This window comes from Capsaspora owczarzaki, assembly GCF_000151315.2.
Source record: "Capsaspora owczarzaki ATCC 30864 unplaced genomic scaffold supercont2.7, whole genome shotgun sequence".
Lineage (NCBI taxonomy): Eukaryota > Filasterea > Ministeriida > Capsasporidae > Capsaspora > Capsaspora owczarzaki.
The window spans coordinates 202682-217166 of record NW_011887298.1 but is presented as its reverse complement, the minus strand read 5'-3'; the positions used below and the strand labels follow the sequence as shown (position 1 = coordinate 217166).

The window sequence follows — 14485 nt, the reverse complement described above, 5'->3', positions numbered from 1 at the left end:
GTCACCCCCTCGCGCCCCCCCCCTCACCGTGAAAGTCGCTTCCTTGCAATGTTCTTTTGGTCTCTTTTGCGTCTCTTTCAATGCTGCGTCACGACCACGCTGGCAGGGAGGCTTTCCTTTTCCGGACGGCCGTTTAAAAGCGGATGGCTCGGAGGCTGGAAATGACCTCACTCCACTTTTTTTTTACCGCCTGTCGCCGTTGCTGACTTTTGTCTGGTAGGTCATGCACTAGTCCTGGTGGTGGCAGTGGTGGTGGTGGTGGTGGAAGAGGAGTTGCATGAGTTACAAAACAACGCTCGAAAGTGTGACAATTTTCTGGTGGGAGGGGCTGCCGCTCGACTGTGTGGTCTACAGTGATCCACATGGCGTCATATGAAAATGGAACATTTCTTAAAAAACACAAAAGCGGAAGAAAGCCATGGGTGCATCATCGCTCAGGTACCTTTTTGTCCCTCCCCTCCCCTCTCATACAAACACCAAACAACTTGCCTCAGTCAATCGTGTATGCACTAACATCCAACTTTTGCCCCATCTCGTTGCGTCCCCGAAATTCGCAGGAAACAACAATCATGGTCGTCGCTCACAATCTTGGATTCCCGCGCATCGGCGCCAACCGCGAGCTCAAGAAGGCACAGGAATCATTCTGGGCCGGCACCATCTCCGAGGCTGAGCTGATTGAGGTCGGCCGCGAGCTCCGCGCCAAGCACTGGGCCCTCCAGAAGAACGCTGGCATTGCGTTCGCGCCCGTTGGCGATTTTGCCTTTTACGATCACGTTCTGAACGTCACTGCTCTTGTGGGTGCCGTTCCTCCTCGCCATGCCAACGCCTCTGGCAGCACTGCCGACCTCAAGACTTACTTTTCGATGGCTCGAGGCGACGCTGGCGTGCCTGCACAGGACATGACCAAGTGGTTTGACACCAACTACCACTACATTGTGCCCGAGTTTGCTGACACGACCAAGTTTGCCATCGCGGACGAGTCGCTGTTTGCCCAGGTCTCTGAAGCTCTTGCTGCAGGCCTGCGCCCCAAGCCCGTGCTTGTTGGTCCCTTCACCTACCTGTATCTTGGCAAGGAAAAGTCGGCTGGCTTTGCTCGTCTTTCGCTGCTGCCGGCTCTTCTCGAGGTCTACGCCGCCATCTTGGACCGCCTGACGTTGCTCGGTGTCGAGTGGGTTCAGCTGGACGAGCCGGCGCTCGCGCTTGACCTGACTGCTGACAAGCTCGAGCTCTTCGCTTCCGCGTATGCTCGCCTTGCCAAGCACGGCCCCAAGAAGCTCCTTGCAACCTACTTTGGCGATGTCTCCGACCACGCCGCCCTGCTCAAGTCGCTGCCCGTCGACGGTATCCACATTGACGTTGTCCGAGCGCCTGCCCAGCTGGACAGCTTCCTGGTCGACCTCCCGAGCACCAAGGTGCTCTCTGTCGGCGTTGTTGACGGCCGCAACATCTGGCGCAATGACATCCGCGCCTCTGTCGCTCTGCTCCAGAAGGCAAGCTCGAGCTTGGGTGAGCGACTCTGGGTCGCGCCCAGCTGCTCGCTCCTGCACACCCCCGTGGACTTGGCCAACGAGACCAAGCTCGATGCCGAGTTCCGCTCGTGGCTGGCCTTCTCCACCCAGAAGCTCGCCGAGGTGTCTGCCATCGCCACGGCCTTGACCTCGGGCGAGGCTGCCGTCGCCTCCCAGCTCGCCGAGTCCGATGCTGCCGTTGCCTCTCGCAAGAGCTCTGTCCGCGTCAACAACCCGGAAGTCCGCGCTCGCATTGCCCAGCTCCCTGCGAACAGCGATGCTCGCCAGTCGCCCTACCCCGTCCGCGCCAAGGCTCAAGCCGCCCGCCTCCAGCTCCCGCGCTTCCCCACCACCACGATCGGCTCCTTCCCTCAAACGGCGGAAATCCGCAAGGCCCGTGCTGACTTTAAGAAGGGTACCATTCCCGAGGCCTTGTACGTCGAAAAGATGAAGGCCGAAATTTCGCTCGTGGTCGAGCGCCAGGAGGCCTACGGCATCGATGTTTTCGTCCACGGCGAGGCCGAGCGCAACGACATGGTCGAGTACTTTGGCGAGCAGCTGGCTGGCTTTGCCTTCACCGAGAACGGCTGGGTCCAGAGCTACGGCTCTCGCTGCGTCAAGCCGCCAGTCATTTTCGGCGACGTCTCCCGCCCCAAGCCCATGACGGTGGACTGGACGACCTACGCCCAAAGCTTGACCAAGAAGCCGATGAAGGGCATGCTCACTGGTCCTGTGACGGTGCTTCAGTGGTCGTTTGTGCGCGTGGACATTCCCCGCTCCGAGACCTGCCTGCAACTCGCCGTCGCCTTGCGCGACGAGGTTGCTGACTTGGAGAAGGCTGGCATTGCCGTCATCCAGATTGACGAGCCTGCCATTCGTGAGGGCCTGCCGCTGCGCCGCAAGGACTACGACGCCTACCTCGAGTGGGCGACGCGCTGCTTCCGAGTGAACGCCTCGCCCGTTCGCGACGACACGCAAATCCACACCCACATGTGCTACTCCGAGTTCAATGACATTCTGCCCGCGATCGCCGCGATGGACGCCGATGTCATCACCATCGAGACCTCGCGATCCGACATGGAGCTGCTCACCGGCTTTGGCACCTTTGCCTACCCCAACGACATTGGCCCGGGCGTCTATGACATTCACTCGCCCCGGCTGCCCAACCTTGCCGAAATGCTCCAGCTCCTCGAGAAGGCCGTCGCCGTCATCCCCGCCGAGCGCCTCTGGGTCAACCCGGATTGCGGCCTGAAGACCCGCAAGTGGCCCGAGACCGAGAATGCTCTCACGACCATGGTTGCCGCTGCGCGAGAGCTGCGCGTCAAGTACCCTGCCGCCTAAGCCTGGGGCTGTTTTGTGCATGACCTGTGTGATGTGTGTGTGTGTGTGTGTGTGTGTGTGTGTGTGTGTGTGTGTGTGTGTGTGTGTGTGTGTGTGTGTGTCTCTTTGTCGACGAAAAGGCCGACCGATTGGTTCTAAATTAGGTGCAGCTTCATGGTTTGACACTTTTTCTTCACACATCGGTCTAGATTGTGTGTCGCTCACTCATTTTGGTAGGCATGTTTCCAGCTCGTTTAGCTCTGAGTTTTTTGTGCGTTTTGATCTTGTCTGAGCTTCATTGTCGCACTCCAGTCTGCTTTTTGCTTTTTTTTTTTCTTGTGAATTTCGTCTCTTGTTCCCGCCATACTCTCCCGCCAAACCCAACGCCACCCGCCGCCGCCGCCGCCGTCACTGCTGCTGCTGCCAGCCTCTTCCCCCCTTTGATTCCGCCTTCCTTTTGTCGGTCTCCCAGACATGGCGACAACGTTCCTGCCCGTTGCGAACATTGACTGGAACGAGCTGTTGGACTCTGCTCCGTTAAGGTGAGGATTGACTTTTTTTTTTCTTTCTTTTTTTTCTCCTGTGCCATATGCTGTTCCATCCATCATCTCCGATCGCGCCGTCCGCCGCTCCTGCTGCATGCTACCTGTGATAGTGATCTCGTTCTTGATCTGTGATGCACCTGTTGCTCCATCCTCGGCTCGTGTGTCGTTCTGCTGTCGTTCGATCGCACGCAACATTTGCAGCCAAAGGGAACTTTTTTTTTTTTTTTTTCTTCTTGTTTTTTTTTTTTTTCTGTTTTCTTGGCTCGACTTTGGCCGCTTTGCTTGATGGTCTCCGCGGCGGTCTTTGACTCCATCTGCTTCATCATGCAACTCGTTCGTGCTTACCAAACTGGGAGCTCCAGCCGGGAGGTGGTCGCGCTGCAGGAAAGGCGCTTCTCATGTGGACCTGACGAAAATCTTCCTTCTTCTCCTTTTTCGCCGCCCCTCTCTCTTCTCGCTCTCTCTGTGCCTCTGTTCTCACAACTGCGGTGCTCACTATGGGGACGCGATGGTGTGCTCGTCGTTGCTTAGTAAAACAAACAATGCCGCTGTCTCGCGCTCAAAGTACCGCGGACGCGACGTCGCCGTCAAGCAGCTGCGACAGGGTGTTGATGCCCGCCAGGAGGTCGACCTGCTGAACAGCTTGCGGCACCGCAACATTGTCCAGTTTATCGGCGTGTCCTCGGCGCTCGGCAACCTGATGATTGTCACCGAGTTTGCGCAGCATGGGTCGCTGTTTGACTACATCCAAAAGCACGAGCTTGCATTCGATCGCATCACACAATGGGCCATGGACATTTCCAACGGTACGTGCGCTGGATGGTGCCGCTCGTATGCACGACGAGTCGGGGTAGGTTGGACGACACTCATCCCGACTCTTTTCATGCTTGGTAGGCATGCGGTACTTGCATGAGGAAGCGCCCGTCCCAATCATCCATCGCGATCTCAAGTCCATGAATGTTTTAATATGCGACAATCTTGTGGCCAAGATCTGTGACTTTGGCTGCTCGAAGGAATTCGTGTCCACCACCCAGATGAGCTTTGTTGGAACTTGCGCGTGGATGGCGCCAGAGGTATGGTCCATAAAGGAGTAAACATGAGCGTCGACAAAGTGTCCCAATCGCTCCTCACTTTCTCTCTGTCTCTTTCCTTCCTCGTCCTACGCACAGGTTTTAAGATCCGAGCCAGTGTCGGAAAAGTGCGACGTCTATTCATTCGGCGTCGTTCTGTGGGAAATGCTCACTGGACAAATCCCATTTCAAAACCTGCAATCACCACAAGTCATGTGGCTGGTAGGACAGCTCCAAAAGCGACCACCAATCCCCGCCCAATGTCCGCTATCTTTCTCCACCTTGATTGAATCATGCTGGGTGGACAACCCTCCACAGCGGCCATCCTTCCGGGCCATTTTGCGGCAGCTCGAGTTTATCCAGTCCTCGGACGATCTACCCTCCGCCACGGACTCGTTTGTCAAGTCCAAGCACACGTGGCAGCGAGACGTCGATTCCCAGCTCTCGGTGATGCTCAAGGAGTTGCGCGAGTACCAGCAATCGCTCAGCGATCGAGAGCTGCGGCTTCGACAGATGGAACGGCAGTACCAGTCAATCTTTGCTCCCACCATCATCACAGCTCCACGCAGTGCGTGGAACGCAGGCCGTCCTTCGATCGGATCCTCTGTCGGGGGCCTGCCGCAGCCGGTGCCTGCTGGCGCAACATCGGGCGCAAACGTCAATGTCGTCGGGCTACGATCCGGACGGAGTGGCGCAATCAACTGGACGGAAGATGATGTTGGGGCCTGGCTCTCGGGGCTCGGAAACGAACTGTCGGCCTACGGCGGTGTTTTCAGCACCAACAATATTGCAGGCAAGCACCTCGTTGAGCTCGACCACAGCACCCTGCAGGACATTGGCGTCAAGTCCATCGTCCATCGCCGATTGCTCTTGCAGCAGATTGAGGGTTTGCGTTACGTGTCCGACTTTCCCTCGCTGGACGGCTCCAAATCCGGGCTCGCGGCGTCAGACGCCGCCACCACCTCGTCTCGAGCTCGACCGCCGATCATGCCGGCCTCCGCGCCTCCTGGATCGCAATATTTCATGTCGCCACACCTGCCAAGCGCTGCATCGACACCCATATCGGCAGGATACCCAAACTCGATGGGTGCAGTGCCCCGCTCGGGCTCGTCGGGCCAAACAACTCAGTCTCGCTTGCCCGTCAAAATTCTCGTGTGGAGTCGTCGTAGCAAGATTGATTTGAACAGTTGCGGCCTTGCGCTCCAAAACGCACCTGCCACTCCTTCCACTTCGACTGCCGTCACGCCCTCGCTTCTTTCTCCCCGTCACACCACCTCCAGCGTTCCCGTCGGCGGCGGCTCCATCACGACTCAAATCATCCTCCCCACCCACCATTCGGAGGTGCACTCCTCTCCTACCTTGTTTGCCTCGTCGACGCTCAACCCGGGCGCTGGCCCGTTAAGCGCGCCTGTCACTCCCGTGAGGGAGCAGCCCCCTTTGTTTGAGTGGACGTTGTTTGTGTCCCTGGACAGGGAAGCGGATGTGCCAGACTATGTGAGTGAGGTCAAGTTTGCGCTTGGGCCCGACTCGCTCATGACGTCAAAAGACGTGTACAAGTCTCCTCCTTTCATCCACAAAATCCGAAGCTCCACGGCGTGTGATGCTATTGTCTATGTGCATTTCAACCCGAGCCTGTTTAAAACCCAAGTCATCAAGGTGGTCCACAAACTCAGCATTGATGGTGCCGACAGCGCAACGGCCACGCCTCCCTCGACGATTGGCTCGGCATGGTCGTCCCGGCAATCAAACCTGTCGTCCGAGTCCAGCACCGCCTCTTCGTCGTCATCGTCAAAGTCGCGACTGATGCAGCGCACGCCTGTCGATTCCTTGTCGGTCGCCGAAGACTTTGCCCAGTACTTTGACAAGTGCTCGGAGCGCGCGGTCGACTTGGAAATCAAGGCTGCTGCCATCGATGTCATTGCACACCGATTGCACCTATTGTCCATGCCTGACGCGCCTCACTGGGATGCTGCTCAGGCAATCTACCCGACAGCCGTTGCCGACGCCTCCCCCAAATCAACCAACAACAACAGCAACAACAACAACAACAACCACAACAGCAACACCAACACATCGCGTGCCGCCTTCACCCTGGGCACGCCGCCGTCGCGCCCGCCCCGTGCTAGCGACCCCAACTCCCGCAGCCAGACGCCTCAGGGCCGGGAAGGGACGCCGCGTCCTCATTCCACCACGTCTGGAAGCCACTCTCGGTCGGCACGCCGCACCACTGACTCGCGCAACGGCGATTCGAGCGTCAAACGCCACCCGTCCTCTGGTGGTGCATCTACACCTGCATCGCGCTCGACCCCGGCTACACCATCGTCCGCGTCTTCAGCCGCTTCTGACGCATCATCGCCAAATTTCCCGGCGCAGGCCAACCTGAGTTTTGGCTCGCTGCGCTCTCCAGACCCCGCCGTGGCTGAGCCGACCAAGTCCCCTCCTCCTGTCGCCGCCACGACAAACCCGCGCACACCCAAAAAGTCTTCTCGGAAGCCAAAAAATGCAAGTGGGCAGTCGCCGGCATCCTCGACTGGCCTGTACTTTGGGTCGGTTCCGGCAACGGAGGTGCCACTGGACCGCAGTCAACTCCCTCGAATGGGATCAGCTCCCGCCATGTTTGGCGATGTGTCTGCCGACGAAATCAACCATTTCCAAGCAAGCCCTGTCGTTCAGCGCAATGCCTCCTTCTCCGATGCTCGCAGACCGCCGTCCTAGACCACACCAGCGGGGCAACGGCAACAGCAACAACCACCAACCACCTTATTAACTCAGCACTCTGCAATTTGTGGGTTTTTTAAGTGCCGTTCCCACGTTCATTGCACACAACCCGCACACAACTTATTCCATCAAATACATTTCAATTCATTTGAGCTCAGTGGTGGCTACAGGATCAAAATCTTATTTCGTAATCTTTTGCAGCGCATAACCTCAGATCGTTCGTCAAACACAGAAAGAAACGCAAACTCAAAACCGACCCAACGACTGATCGCAAGATTATTGCTCTATTGATCTACTACCCCAGCGTGGCCGGTCGGAAATGTCGACGAATGTGTTGGTGTCGCGGTTGGTCAGCCGAGGGTGAGGAAGGAGAAGAGAAATCAGATATCGCCCTTCGCCGGTTTCGGGATTGCGAACCATCCAAGTTCGCCCTTCCAGCACGACGTAATTTCCGTTGCGGTGCATGAGTCGCACGTGATACCCGGTCACGTCGCTACCCTCAAGCACCCGGGCATGAACCTGCGTGCTAAAGACAATGTCCTCCGTGTGAATGAAGCAGTAGGCCCACTTGTCAAGCATCTCAAGCGGGGTAAATCCAAAAATCTCCATGCACGACGCAGAGATTTGCACGAGAAACCCGTCCAGCGTCAACCTCATGGCAATGAACGGGATGGTCTCCAGATCCTTCACATACGACAGATCCAAGCGGGGCGAATACTCGGAGCTGACCTGTCCCGTCCATACGCCGCGCGGGAATTCGAGTAGCAACTCTGGCAGCGGCACTCCCCTCTGGGTAGGCTCGGAACTCGCAGGCGCGGCGGACGGGTTGGGGGCAGGCACCGGGTGCTCGACCTCGGCTGGCTTCGCCAACGCCAGCGGTGGCGTTTGAGACGAGGAGCCGGTTCGAGGCGGAAGTGCCGATGGCACGGCTAAGGACGAGGATGATGTGGGTGAGATTCTGTCATTCAAAGTATTGTTGGCATCGTGCACGGTCGTCGATCGGGAGGACGGGAGGGAAGGTTCTCGAACTTCCGACCAGGATACAACCGATGCAGGTGACTGCGGAGTTGCGGTGGACGACCGCTCAGAAGACGGTGCAGGGACAGCACTTGATGATGTTGATGATGATTGTGCTGCCATGGCGGCAGAGGTCGAGGGGACATGACTGCTCGGAAGCACGCCGACATGGCGAATACCACAGACAAAATGTGGGCCTCTCGCGTTGGAAGTCCAGCAGCCAGTGATGATGACAGGGACAAACCATCCGCGCGCAGCTCCCGAATCCGACCGACTCAGTCCAGCCGCCGGCCCTGTGGCGGTTGCTGCCGAAATAATGCCGTTCGAGTTGCTGTGCGTTGCTGTAGTGGTGGCACCGTGCTGTGGAAGTTGGGCCCAGGTGTTGGAGTCGACCAAACCATCCAGACCGCCAATACATGGTGTGGTGGGGAAGGAATCCATGCTGGGAACTTGGACACAGCGGAGACGCGGGGCCAATGTGACTGGAAGGGACGTGTGCATGGACTGCGTCAGCTGCGACATGAACACCTCCGCGTCGTTCGGGTGCAAAATCAAGGCAATCTTTCGGCCAAAGATTTGATCGTCTGTCAAGCCAACAAGCGAGCTCAACGACTGCGACAGCAACCGCACTGTTCCGTCGGATGCCAAAACCATGCCGCCAAACAGGTTGAACAAGAAGGTCAAGAACATTGAGTTGGCGTCATCGGCAAAGTCGCTCAGCAGGCATGGACCAGCGCCAGACTGCACTTGCGCCAGTGCAGACGCGGCCGGACCGTCCTCGGCGTCTTCTTTTCGTGTGCCTCGCTTTCGATGGCTGACTGCCAAGCACGTGGCTTCCTTGTTTGTGGCAACGCAGCGGGTGCACGGCACCTTTCGGTCGCAGGCGAGGTGCGCTCGCTGGCAGTTGATGCACGCCGGGACTTGTCGGTGCCGATCGGATGATGCGCCCGTTACCGAGTCCAGGACACCACCACTCGGGCTATTTGCTGGACTGGACGGGGAGCCAGCTGCTCCTCCCGTCATGCGAGACTTTGCCTTGATGATTGCTTTCGCTGGATCTTTGCTGCTTGAGCTTGGTAGTGGGAAGTGCATTACGTCTTGCGTGCCAGATGGGCTTGCTTGTGCATTGTACGGGTCGTTCGGAGTGCCTGTATGCTTGTGGACGGTGAGCGTCTGAGCTATTGAGCTTGCGCTGGGTGACTCGTCCACTCGCCTCCGCTGCGCATCGCCGCTTGCCAACGGAGACGCAACGCGCTTCTGCCTTGCGATTGCGTACTGCGGCGATGACGGTGATGACGACGATGATGCGACTGGGCTCTGGTTGCTCAATGCATATCCATTGGCACTGTGATGACCTGGACTCGGACGTGTCGCAGTGGCGATCTTGTTCGAAATAACGTCCCATTCGGCCGCGTTCGCGTTCGCCCTGAGATGGCCAGCAGTGTCCATGCCAGTGCCAGTGCCAGTGCCAGCATTGTTGCTGCTGTTGCTGCTGTTGCTGCTGTTGCTATTGTTGTTGTTGTTGTTGATTGTCGTCACCATGGCTGGCACGACCACTGGGCTCATGTACATTGCATTGTACTGTGCGACTGGGGTGTAGAATGGCTGCTGCTGCTGCTGCTGCTGTTGCTGCTGTTGCTGCTGTTGCTGGTGGTGATGCAGCGATGGTGGTGGACTCGGTGAGTAGAACGGGCTCATCATCCTTTGTTGCTGTTGTGGCTGTTGCTGCTGCTGCTGTGGCTGTTGCTGCTGCTGGAAAGTCATCTGCGGGCGATGCGTGAAGCTGATCTGGTGCAGCGTGTCTGCTGCTGATGCTTGTGCCTGAGCTTGTGCCTGTGCCTGAGCCTGAGCCTGTGCTTGTGCTTGCGACTGTGCTTGTGCTTGGGCTTGTGCTTGGGCTTGGGCGGCTGCTGCTTGGGCTGCTGCGACGTTCGCAGATGACGCTGGATCGAGTCTGCTTCCCTGCAATGGTGCGCCATGCAATGGCTGCATCCCCATCTGCATCTGATAGTGGTGATGCGAAAGCGGTTGCTGTTGTTGTTGCTGTTGTTGCTGATGCTGTTGTTGCTGTTGTTGCTGCTGTTGTTGCGGGTAGAATGGCACAGTGAAGCCCGAGTACTGCTGCGGCTGCGATTGCCATGGTTGCTGCCCCTGCTGCAGCCCATGCTGCTGCTGCCCCTGCTGCATGGTGTGTAGCGTGATGATCGACACACACGCACACACACAAGTTCAGCCTATCAAAAACGCCTTCCAAAATTGGTTGTCTGTCAAAAAAACGCAAAATCAGAAAGGTGTGAAAAACTGAATACAAAAAAGGAGAGTGACATCGATCGGTTTTTGTTGTTATTGTTGTTATTGTTGTTGTTATTGTTGTTATTGTTGCTGTTGTTGGGGTTGTTCTGATAGCGAGCAACAGAGTAGAATGACGACGATGAAGGGATGGGAAGCATGGGGAGCATGGGGAAGAGGGCAATGACAACAGGAGAATCGAGTCGAGGTTGAGAGCTGTTGGAGGGAGCTTTGATAGTTGGAGAGTAGAACAACCTGCACTGGAGCTCAGGCACCAGAGGTTGATGAGGCGCAGGAAGGCGGAAGGGGGAGGGAGTGTGGCATTGCCGATGACAATCAAAGTGTCAAAGTGCTCGTCTCGATGGGGATGGGGTGAATCCAGCAGTCAGTGGATGGGGATTTACTACACCCGTTTGCTTCTGAGAAGCTCAGACTCAAACTCAGTCTTTGTTTTTGACCCCATTTCTCAGCGTTCGCTCAAATCTCAAAGAGACCAACACCAGACAAACCATAAACACGAAACCCGTCCCCCCTCCCCCTTTTTCAAAACAAACAAACTTGAAAGATGGATTCGGCATTACCAGCTGAGAGCGGCGCTGCTGCTGCTGCTGCGTTGGCTGAGCAACGACCAGAGCAAGCGAACGATGACGCTCAGCCAATGGACACTTCCACGACCGCCACATCATCCGCAACACCAGCATCGACATCAGCATCATCGTCGTCGTCATCGTCGGCATCGTCGTCATCTTCAGAAGTAGCAGCAGCACGGCGAGAACGCGAGGATGAGGACGGATCTGCAGACGAGACCGCTGCCGGTACTACTGCTGCCACAACTACCACTGCTGCCACGACTGCCACTGCGGCCACTGCGGCCACTGCAGGATCCGGAGGAGCACCAGGATCAACGGCCGGAGCAGCAGGAGCACCAGCGGGGTCGTCGGGCGGCGAGCGGAGTGGCCGCAGCAGCAGCACTGGCACAAACGGCCCCAATGCAAAGTCCATGGACCCTGCAGTGAGCCGAGTGAACAAGGAGAAGGGTCGCATCAACCGCCGCGCTGTCATGAACAGATTGCAGGGATCGCTCAGAGAGACAAACTCAACCAAGCAAAAGCTCCAGAATATGCTCGCCTTCCTATCGTACATGATGGAAGACCTCGAGGCAATGCAAACTCAGGTAAAACAGCTGCACGCACGCTGCTTTTGTGCGCTTGTGGCGGAACAAACTCGTCGCAGTCTACTCGAGATCAACGAGAATGGTTGGTTACAAAGGCTTGTGATTCTGTTGTTACCTCACTCGTATCGTCCAAACACTTTTGCAAAAACATCACCATCAGACTGTTTCGAGCTCTGTCGGATCGGCCAAGACCTGGGAAGGACTGCGAGATGACATTCGCTCACTCTTTGTGAAGGCCGAAAAGACTCAGGAAAGCGTGCAACAAGAAGCAGAACGCGTTACTGCTCGTCTAAGCGCACTTCGAAACTCGAGTCTCAAGGACAAGTAGTACAGTCGTCGTCGTCGTCGTCGTCGTGGTAGTAGTGGTTGGTGTTGTTGTCACAAGAAGCAAGAACGCGTGACTGCTCGTTTCAGCAAACTTTGAAAACTCGCGTGTCAAGGGCAAAGCAAGATGCGGCACAGTCGCCGTTGTTGCAGTTGCAGTTGTCAACGCGCCAAAGCTTTGTGTGGGGTTTTGTAACCCCTGTGTGTAATCATTCTCGGCATCTTTCATGCTGTTATACGTGCTTATTTCATTGCTGTCAATGTCAATCTAATCAAAACAACAACAAACAACAAACAACAGCGACTGCCTTCCGTTTGTCGCGTTCACTGCGGTTGCGTTGGTCTTGCATCATGCACTGCTATACCATCATACAGGACTTCACGTACACTGACCCCAGAGAGAGAGAGAGGACAGTCCGCTTTTCGCTCTGTTGCCTCTCAGATTTGATGCGAACCATCATCCTCCGACCCCGGACGCGCCGGTTTCTCGCCGCTCTGGCCATAGTGGGTGTGATTGTCTGCGTGCTGTTTGCAACAGCTCCGCCGCCTCCTGAGACCTCGGAAGGCCAAAGCGAGGAGCTGATTGGTTCACCAGAGCAGATTGCTGAACTCCGACGCGAGCAGCACGAGCAGCTGCAGAACTTCCGCCAAGAGCAGCTCCGGCTGCAACAGCAGCAGCATGTGCAACTCCAAGAGCACCTCCCGCCGGTGGTGCCAGAACGCGGTGCACATCCACCGCCGCGGCTGCGTCAGAACGACATGCAGCTCCCAGAGCTACTGCCCCAGCCACCGGCCCTTGGGCCCCGCCACCAGCCAGCGTTTGACGAGCAGGCACAGCATGATTCGCAGGCTCGCGATCTGCAGCAAGCACAGGCGCAGGTCGCTCAAGAGCAACCGTCGCCGCGTATTCATGCATTCTACTATGCGTGGTACGGCGCACCCGAGTATGACTCGGTGTATCTGCATTGGTAAAGGAGAAGATGAGCACAGCGCAATGGTTATACCGTTGTGAGATCAACGGAATGGATGTCCTACAGTCTCAGTACTGATCGGTTTTTTGTGAATTTTGAACTGGGTCTTGTTTTCTCGCAGGAACCACAATGTCATCAATGGCAACCACAAGTACACTCCCCCGGAGCAGATTGGAGCCAACTTTTACCCGCAGCTGGGGCCGTACTCCTCCATCAATCCCGCCGTGGTGGATTTGCACATGCGACAGATGAAGGAGGCAGGAATTGCTGTTCTGTCGCTCTCGTGGTATCCACCAGGCCTCGCGGACGATCAAGGCATCTTCAACAAGGCTCATAACGACTTGGTTCTAGAAACTGCGGCCAAGTATGGGCTGCAAGTCTGCTTGCACATCGAGGTAAAACATACGCCCCCCCCCCCTAAAGATCAGTGCTCTATCTTTCGTTCCTGCCTATTCTTACCTCTTGCGACTGCCTCTCTGTTTGTGCTGCTTTTTGTTTGTTTTTTGCTCTGGCCATGCTCGATACACTCAACACCCTCTAGCCATTCAAAAACCGCGACGGCCCATCAACGCGCGCAGCTTGGATTGAGTTTCTCGACTTGTATGGCGGGCATCCCGGACTGTTCCGCGATGCTACGCGTGGCAATTTGCCTTGGATTTATGTCTACGACTCGTACCAGACGCCTTCGGCGAGCTGGAAGCGCGTGTTTGGTCGAACAGGCGATCTGACCGTTCGAGGGACCAAGTACGACGTTGTCGCAATTGGGTTGCTCGTCAACCAAAACGACAAGCAAGACTTGCTCTCTGGAGGCTTTGATGGCGCCTACTCGTACTTTGCGACGGATGGCTTCACGTACGGCAGCACAACGCGTCAATGGGCGGACATTGCGCGTTGGGCAAGTTCCAACCGCTTCATTTGGGTGCCAAGCGTCGGACCTGGATACAGCGATCTGCGCATTCGGCCCTGGAATCCTGCAAACCAGCGCGGACGCGGTGACGGCAAGTATTACGAAGACATGTGGAAGGCTGCGTTGAGTGTGAAACCGGAAGTGGTGTCCATCACATCGTTCAATGAGTGGTAAGTGGAAGTTTTTTTGCACACTGATGGAGGCCGTGGTCTGTGAGAGAAGGCGTTACCAGCTCTTCAAACAGGGTCAGGAAAAGCCCCTCTCTCATCACTGCGTCCGTGTTGTTGTTTATTTGGGAACTGAAAACAGGCATGAAGGCACACAAATCGAGCCTGCCGTCAAATTCAGCACGACGACCGACCCACCCTTCTCGTACGAGTACTACCCGAACGACGACCCAATGTTCTACTTGCGCCAAACCAAGTATTGGGTGGACGAGTTTTTGAAACAGTCAGGATGAACGAAACAGCTCGAAACAGCTCGACCAACTTTGTTGAAATGTATCCATTTTTCGTTTCCTTCTTTCCACTGCATCCATCCGTGTTTTTTTTCTTCCCATCTCTTGCTCTCGCGTTCGTTCTGTGCTTTTTTGGCTTTCGAGCACATCTCATTGTCAGCGACCAGTCCATCCATCCGCCTCAG

At 56.4% G+C, this 14485-nt stretch overlaps 5 protein-coding genes across 5 annotated transcripts; 4 read left to right on the top strand and 1 right to left on the bottom strand.

Annotated features, from left to right (window-relative positions):
• The first annotated feature begins 175 nt into the window (after positions 1 to 175).
• CAOG_04571 (5-methyltetrahydropteroyltriglutamate-homocysteine methyltransferase) lies at positions 176 to 2922 on the top strand. The gene is made up of 2 exons (XM_004347268.2): positions 176 to 216; positions 558 to 2922. Exon 2 carries the CDS (start codon positions 570 to 572, stop codon positions 2847 to 2849), a length of 2280 nt encoding a protein of 759 aa, XP_004347318.1. The 5' UTR covers positions 176 to 216; positions 558 to 569; the 3' UTR covers positions 2850 to 2922.
• A 46-nt stretch (positions 2923 to 2968) lies between these two features.
• Positions 2969 to 7293, top strand: CAOG_04570 (plaucible mixed-lineage kinase). Its single transcript, XM_004347267.2, has 5 exons — positions 2969 to 2992; positions 3256 to 3370; positions 3905 to 4179; positions 4268 to 4446; positions 4543 to 7293. Exons 2-5 carry the CDS (start codon positions 3303 to 3305, stop codon positions 7156 to 7158), a joined length of 3138 nt encoding a protein of 1045 aa, XP_004347317.2. The 5' UTR covers positions 2969 to 2992; positions 3256 to 3302; the 3' UTR covers positions 7159 to 7293.
• Positions 7294 to 7322: 29 nt separating this feature from the next.
• On the bottom strand, positions 7323 to 10484 carry CAOG_04569 (hypothetical protein). The gene has a single exon (XM_004347266.2). The coding sequence runs from the start codon at positions 10363 to 10365 to the stop codon at positions 7438 to 7440; it is 2928 nt and encodes a 975-aa protein (XP_004347316.1). The 5' UTR covers positions 10366 to 10484; the 3' UTR covers positions 7323 to 7437.
• Positions 10485 to 10922: 438 nt separating this feature from the next.
• Positions 10923 to 12311, top strand: CAOG_04568 (hypothetical protein). The gene is made up of 2 exons (XM_004347265.2): positions 10923 to 11641; positions 11802 to 12311. Exons 1-2 carry the CDS (start codon positions 11033 to 11035, stop codon positions 11967 to 11969), a joined length of 777 nt encoding a protein of 258 aa, XP_004347315.1. The 5' UTR covers positions 10923 to 11032; the 3' UTR covers positions 11970 to 12311.
• Positions 12312 to 12316: 5 nt separating this feature from the next.
• Positions 12317 to 14329, top strand: CAOG_04567 (mannosidase; the record flags this gene model as incomplete). Its single annotated transcript, XM_004347264.2, has 4 exons — positions 12317 to 12933; positions 13058 to 13331; positions 13478 to 14013; positions 14153 to 14329. 4 exons carry the CDS (start codon positions 12317 to 12319, stop codon positions 14301 to 14303), a joined length of 1578 nt encoding a protein of 525 aa, XP_004347314.2. The 3' UTR covers positions 14304 to 14329.
• Between the last annotated feature and the right edge of the window lie 156 nt (positions 14330 to 14485).

Excerpts from the sequence above, each read along its gene's own strand:
- CAOG_04570 (XM_004347267.2), top strand. The coding sequence starts at position 3,303 with ATGGCGACAACGTTCCTGCCCGTTGCGAACATTGACTGGAACGAGCTG. Across the intron at positions 3,371-3,904 it reads TTGGACTCTGCTCCGTTAAG|TAAAACAAACAATGCCGCTG; the intron begins GTGAGGATTGAC and ends GTCGTTGCTTAG. Across the intron at positions 4,180-4,267 it reads GGCCATGGACATTTCCAACG|GCATGCGGTACTTGCATGAG; the intron begins GTACGTGCGCTG and ends CATGCTTGGTAG.
- CAOG_04571 (XM_004347268.2), top strand. The coding sequence starts at position 570 with ATGGTCGTCGCTCACAATCTTGGATTCCCGCGCATCGGCGCCAACCGC.
- CAOG_04568 (XM_004347265.2), top strand. The coding sequence starts at position 11,033 with ATGGATTCGGCATTACCAGCTGAGAGCGGCGCTGCTGCTGCTGCTGCG. Across the intron at positions 11,642-11,801 it reads TCGAGGCAATGCAAACTCAG|ACTGTTTCGAGCTCTGTCGG; the intron begins GTAAAACAGCTG and ends CATCACCATCAG.
- CAOG_04569 (XM_004347266.2), bottom strand. The coding sequence starts at position 10,365 with ATGCAGCAGGGGCAGCAGCAGCATGGGCTGCAGCAGGGGCAGCAACCA.